Source organism: Xenopus laevis, chromosome 5S (genome assembly GCF_017654675.1).
Source record: "Xenopus laevis strain J_2021 chromosome 5S, Xenopus_laevis_v10.1, whole genome shotgun sequence".
Classification (NCBI taxonomy): Eukaryota; Metazoa; Chordata; class Amphibia; order Anura; family Pipidae; genus Xenopus; species Xenopus laevis.
In genome coordinates this window covers 85,938,373-85,945,527 of record NC_054380.1, presented here as the reverse complement: position 1 = coordinate 85,945,527, position 7,155 = coordinate 85,938,373, and the positions used below count along the sequence as shown (strand labels likewise).

General features: G+C 39.6%; 1 protein-coding gene across 2 annotated transcripts in view; it reads right to left on the bottom strand.

The window, feature by feature from the left end:
* Window positions 1-698: 698 nt before the first annotated feature.
* Window positions 699-7,155, bottom strand: part of tdrp.S (testis development related protein S homeolog) — a 67,483-nt gene continuing 61,026 nt past the window's right edge. For both annotated transcript variants that reach the window (XM_018265574.2, XM_041564738.1), the window contains 2 exons: window positions 2,178-2,281; window positions 699-1,199 (listed from right to left, as the gene is read on the bottom strand). In XM_018265574.2, coding sequence (XP_018121063.1) covers window positions 854-1,199; window positions 2,178-2,281 — 450 coding nt within the window. In that variant the 3' untranslated portion in view covers window positions 699-853. The remainder of the gene's footprint in view (window positions 1,200-2,177; window positions 2,282-7,155) is intronic.

The following is a 7,155-nucleotide window of genomic DNA, read 5'->3' as shown; positions in this document are numbered from 1 at the left end:
TGAGACGGGACCAGGGAATGTGCATTGATTAATAGGATAAATCAGTTGCACTTCCATTGGATTTAAACGTATTATATTTTTTTCTTTGTAGCCTGGAGTGCTTCCACTTTCCACCGTTGCCTTAGAGGGTTTGTATTATTTACCTAGTCCTTAAAAATAATACTTATTACAGCAGACATATACTGGAAATTAACATTGCACATATATACTTGATACTTGGCTTTACTTCTATAACACATCATTAAAAAGAAGCCAGTTGTTTAAAACAGGACTAAATTAATTTATGAATAAATTAAGCTGTGCATCAAAAATACATTAGCGAGGTGAAATACAGGCACTTGACAGTTTAATGTGCAAGGCAAATAACCCTATCTCATGGATGCCGGGCTTGAGACTTTCAATCTGTTGCGCACATACATCTCCCATAAACCTCTTGCCATAAAGCTGTTGCTGAACTACACCTCCTCTCACACCACTGAAGCTAGCAGGAATTAATATGCAATTCAGCAACAGCTGGAAGCTGCCTGTCTCACATCCCTGCCTTAAATGGTAACAGTCTAATTCAGTCTATTTTACAGCCAGTGTATACATTCACAGAGAAAATCTTATTTTTTTGGTATGACCAAATTTCCTTTTTACAAGAAGCACCCTCGCCTTTCACAGCTGTTTCTCAGAACGGCTCTGTTAAATCACTTGAAGACAGTAGAAGTGCAAATTTATTTCTGTAGGATCTAGATAAATATAAAAGTAGGTATCAATACTTAATAGAATTTGGTATAAAATGACATGAAAATCATGAAACCTGCAGCCTCACAGTGGAAGGATATTGCATATTGCTCGCTTGCCGTGGTTTTCATTCTAACTCCTCCCAGTTCTCGGTCAGGTTTCCTTTACTCCGCCTTCGAATACTAACCAGTTTCCCCGCTGATTTTATGCTCCACCTGGAGCTATTTCCTGAACTTGTCAGGTTTGTATATTTTGTGGATCCTTTGGTTTCATCCTCCCAGCCCGGCCAGGAATTGGGATCATCTAATACATCATCAGGAAAGGATGGAGACTCCTCTACGGTTATTTGTGGAGGTTCCCAGCCCTCAATCTCATCTGCTTTCTTTGGCTGAATGTTCTGTTTTATTGCTAAACTGTCCCAAAAGCCAGCTTTCTTTTCTGTCTTTATATCTTCTTTTGGTTTTGCAGATATTCTGTAACAAAGATAAAAAAAAAAAAAAAGACATCATTAAAAGTAGGGATGCACCGAATCCAGGATTCGGTTCCGTATTCGGCCAGGATTTGTCTCTCTTTTTTCCTCCCCCTCACTGATTTGCATATGCAAATTAGGGTTCGGATTCGGTTCGGTATTCGGTCGTATCTTTCACAAAGGAATCGGGGTTTGGCCGAATCCAAAATAGTGGATTTGGTGCATTCCTGATTAAAAGCAGCTCATCAAATGGCTGAATGTCATACAGCTCTTATGGCTTAAGGGTAGAGACAAACGCTGCTATTTCGCCCATCGACAAACCGCTTCTTCTTCGGGCGACTCGATCTGCCCCGAACTGCCTTCCCGCTGGCTAGAATCTAAATTGCCGGCGGGATGGCACTCTGAATGCTTTTTAGAATGTACAATAGAAATGCATTATAAACAAGATTTAGGAAACCAAATAAACTGGATATAGATATTAAAGGGAGGAGAGAAGTGACTATGATGAGAGAAACAAGGGATTTACTTGAAAGAAACAGCAGACAATGATCAGAGGAAACAATGAGATAAAAAAAAAAGAGACTTAAGTGAGATAAAAATTGGTATCACCTAAATTGCCTATTAAGTACTTTTAGGATTAAAACCAAATGACAATGATAATTATGAAGGTCAAGCAAAAGGGTCACAAACAATATAGAACAAACTGAAGTGCAGAAATAATGGATGTCAGAAGAGTTTTGACGCAATTGCCTCAGATGTAAACATCATGGTTGCAATAACTATGGAATTGTGTGTGGGGGGGGGGTAGCAAAAAAACATGGTGAAGCGTGTCCAAAAATGCACATTATTCTTGAAATTTGCAAGTAAGTTTGACTAAACTCAATGGAATCTTGTGAGAAGGATGGTCAACTGAATTGGCGCATGTACTAATTAGGAAGGAAAAGAGATCCATCTGGAGGGCTAAACAGTACATTCAACTTACACTTTAGATTTAGGACATTTAGCTCCTTTTAGCAGCTGCTGTTCATCATCCTTGTTGAATATAGAGGTCACTTCCTTCCATCCTCTAAAACTGGCACCTTGGACCTTGAGAACAAAAATAAAGAAGCATTTATGGACGAATATTGACCACAATTTTGTCACAGCAAAAATAATGACAGAATGAATGCAAGTCTTGGTTGTGAATATATTACTTTTCAGTCCATGTATACTTTTCATGTATAATGTGCGAGGTTTAAACACGTATAATAAAAAAATTAAAATGAGCAATAGTTCTTTTTTGACTAGTATTCATTTCTATGAACTTATGTCGGCTCTGGCATCAACACTCTATTTCAGCAAAGAAACGAGAGACTTTGCATTATGGAGAATTTTTTTTGACACTTTTTTTGCAGATCTTGCAGTGAGTGGCCTTTTTCACACATTACATGCAAGTGTATCGGAGTGAATGAGCTACTCGACATTTTCCCAATGTTGATAAACGAGCCTCATTGTGTCTGTTGTGATGCAGATTAGCAAAAAGAAAAGAAAAAAGTATATTTGCGCCTCTATAAACATGCAAACCAATTCAAAGATTTTATGGCCAAGTTTTTCAGCAAATATTTTAATTGACTTTAAGTATGCAGAGCTAATAAATTAGGGATGCACCGAATCTAGAATTCGGTTCGGGATTCAGGCTTTTTCAGCTGGATTCGGATTCCGCCGAATCCTTCTGCCCGGCCGAACCGAATCCAAATTTGAATATGCAAATTAGGGGTGGGGAGGGAAATCACGTGACTTTTTGTCACAAAACAAGGAAGTGAAACATGTTTACCCCTTGCCACCCCTAATTAGCATATGCAAATTAGGATTCAGTTCTGTATTCGGCCGAATCTTTCACAAACGATTCGGGGGTTCGGCCGAATCCAAAATAGTGGATTCGGTGCATCCCTATAATAAATGAAGACAATTCAGTTAAAAAAAATACTTTATCTTCTTGAAATGCAAAAATCATGAATAATTACACAAGCATTTTGTTAAAGCAAATTACAAAGTTAGTTACTATGTCCCTCTGTAAAGTACAGGTCAGATGCCAACATTGTATTTTACATTCATCTAGATTTCATGTTGTTAATAACAACACTGGTTAAAGGGGACAGTACAGAATATCACATTGGGACCTCTTGCTCGCAGTGCAATGTGTGCAGTTACCTGGCTCCTTGTCCTTTATTTCACGCCACAATTTGATTTATGTAGTGAATTCCTATTCTTTCATGTTTATACTGTACAGAGATTTTAAGCCAAACATCCAGAGGGCGCCACGGGAGAATTGAAGAAGGCATGCTGCTGAGAAACTTTTTATACATTTGAAAACTGCATCCATAACTCCAGTCACACAGAAGATCTGCCAGTCATTTTCTGGAAACAGTGGACAATGGCAATAAGGCCTGCACTCTACTAACAGGGGCTCTTCACCTGGTACTAACACTTGCCTATACATCTAGTATTAACACAACTAGTGCTGCTGTCCGGCATTAGCACATTACATTACATTTTTTGCACTTTGCACACTGCCTTAGCGTTTGTAAATTACCCCTTGTGTGTTTCCAGTGTTCTTCCTTTTTACCAAGATTTCCATTCACTGGCTGGACATGTCCCATAGCATTCTACATTCCCACTCCCCTCCTACATCATAGATAGTGTTGCCACCTTTCCTGAAGAGTTGATAGGGCAGGGGATGGGACTTTGAGGTGGTGGGGAAGTATAGTAAAAGGCGGAATTAGAAAATTGGTGAGTTGATCAGGAATAGGATTGCTACCTTTCAGATGGATTCATCACTGACATTATGGGGGCAGGGGGATAGTGTAGGTCTGTGACATCAGCAGGTGGGTCTGTGATTTTTTTTTGGATGGGAATGATAAATAGAGGGAGGCTTGGAGAATGTAAGTATTGGTAGATGAGAATGGTTTAAAGGACAAGGAAAGTTTAACTTAAGAAGTAGCTAGAAATGTTGTACATTATGTTTTGGGCTTCTGTACCAGCCCAAGGCAACCACAGCCCTTTTAGCAGGGAAGATCTGTGTCTCCAAAGATGCCCCAGTAGCTCCCAATCTTCTTTATTGCTGATTCACTGCACATGCTCTGTGCTGCTGTCACTTACTGAGCTTAGGGACCCATTCAAAATATACAGTACAATATAAATGTCACAAAATAAGGCTGATTATAATTAATACAGATAATTACTACATGGCAGCACAGAAACCAGTGCAATCAGCCCTGTAGCATGAGCTTATATTACAGACAAACCTCATTTTCTGCTTGATAATTTGTGTACGACCCCTAAGCTTAGCTTCTCAACAGTTACTCAGAGACCACTGAGCATGTGAGTGTCACAGACACTTTCCAAGATTGTGACCCCCCTGTAAGAAGTTTAAAGTCCTGGATCATTGCTGCTATTGACAAGCTGAAACTTTAGGCTGGTTCAATAAGTTCAGTATATAGAACATGGCATTTTTAGCCCTATTCATTTTTAGGGTTTAGTTCTCCTTTAAAAGCATATGGAAGCAAAACACTATAGGGAGGGAAGAAAAGTACGGACAATTACAACTTTACTGGCATTGACATGACCGATACAAAAATGTGTGATAGTGGTCCCAGTTCTAGCTGGTGATTTATTGGCTAGGCCAATGAAATATTAGCCAGGGGGGCAACCGAGTGGGAGGCAGAGTTATAAGTGGGGATTTGAGTGACAACAGGCTGATAAAGAAGCACATGGTAAGCCTGCTAGCCAGATAATGGTTTAAGTGCAAGCTAAGCCAGTAACATACAGATAGAAGCTAAGTGACATAAAACAAAAGTAAAATACACATATTTAAATAATAAATCAATAGGCACAATAAAAATGAAGATATAATGGCCCTTTAATTCTGAGTAGTTGCATTACATGTGATTGGCAACTTGTTTATGGGCTGGAGTCTAGTAAAATGATGATTTTATACAGAAAAAAATCTATAGACTAGAAATCTAGCATTAGTTTTAGCTTTAGATGGGAATATTTAATTGGCTTATACCAGCAGGCATATTTACAGGAGTTCTTCCATCTGAATAGTAACTTTGTATAACTACAGAATGCACAGACCTTGATCAGTGTTTGTTTACAGAAGGTACTGAACCTATACACTCAAATTATGGGATGTGAGCGCATAAGTTCCCTGAAAAGCTGTGTGTGTTTTCACCGCTTGAAACTGCCCGTACATTCCTACCAAGCCTCGATACTGACGCAACCCAGCTAAATGCATTTCTGTTTCTCTTACTCCCTGGGGCAGGAAATGTTTAGCAGTTGCTGGAGCGTATATCCCTGAGGCTATTTCTTGTGAAAATCATCAGTACTTCTCACCAAATGTGTATTTAAATGGCAAAATTAGCAAGAAATATGCATGGTTTCTTATTTGCTCTGCATTCCACATTAGTTTGGTCTCCTTGCAGAGATATATGATGGGTGCTAAATGCTTTTTAAAGAGAATAACAGGAATCCTATCTAATTTCAATATTAAGGGCTCAGTCGGTTGCAATAAAATGGTTTGTAAAATCTCCATTGATCAAAGACAGTCTAGATGTGTTTCTGTATATGTTTGTCTCCTAATAACGGGCTTTGAGAGACACTGGCACACAGTTGAGTTTAGGTGGCCATACACCTTGAGGTGGGCAATATCGGGCTGATCCGATCGTGGGCCCTAGGGCCCAACGATCGGATCCTAACGAACAGGAACAGGCGGTCGGATCGCGGGACCGCATCAACGTACAGATGCAGCCGCGATTTTTAGTCCCATATGATCAAGATCTGGTCGACTTTCGGCCAGATCTCGATTGGGGAAGCCCGTCGGGGGCCCCCATACACGGGCCAATAAGCTGCCGACTCGGGCTGTCGGCAGCTTTTATCGGCCCGTGTATGGCCACCTTTAGCTGGAGAAACAGCCTGCAGCATGCAAAGCTACTCTCACTATATGACCATATATATCAGCGCCATGTAAATTAGTCAATGCCAATGTTCCACACATCCTTCACCCATAAGTCTATCCATATCCTGAGTCCATGATTTCCAGGGGGCTTAGTGTCATGGAGGTGAAATGGTTGTATGACTGGGGCTAGGATTTGAAAGGCAAGGCACAGCTCAGGGCCCAAAGAAGAATAAATCTCTGCACATTAGGTAAGAAGTTAGCTGCATGGCACCAACTGACGTTGGTTATTTATTTTACAAGACAAGTTGATCTATTCTTAAATAGAATAAGAATCAATGTTAAATGTGCTGTGAACTGCCTGCCTTTCATTTAGCCATCCTCGGGTTTGAACCACACAGTTCGGTTTTTACATAGAATGTCTGATTCAAAACTGCTTGTCCATATTCAAGGGATTGAAAGCCCAAAAGGACTCTGCCCTGAGTGATGCAGAATCCAGCCAATCACTAACTGCCACATCAAAACTGCATCCTATGGTGTCACCAGCTACCCCTTAACATCCTTGTTTCATCTCTAAAGAACAAAGAAGGCAATCCTAGTGATACTGAAAAAATGTCTCAAATTATATCTAAGTTACACTATGTAAACACAACATGTTAGCATTGTCACCTAACACTCCAAGATTCAGATGAAAGGTAGCTGACAAACATTTGCAGTGCTGTACAAAAGAACATTAAACATACAGCTAAAATACAAATATTGAGAGACATAAGAGGTAACACAAGAGAGCTCTGCTCTGATTTAATAAGGTGTTTACAGAAGTACATATGAATACAACAAATGCTACCTAATAAGCTGATTCAGAGAAAGGCAAAATGGTCCCATCCAAAGAAGTCTCTAGTTTGTCTTTCAAAAAAATAAAAAAAGTTTTTCTTGTAGCCTTGCATTTTCTCACTTGCTCAGGCACCTAACCCTTTTTTTATGGATATGTAAATATTTGCAATTAGATTTTTTTTTTTAGTTTCAG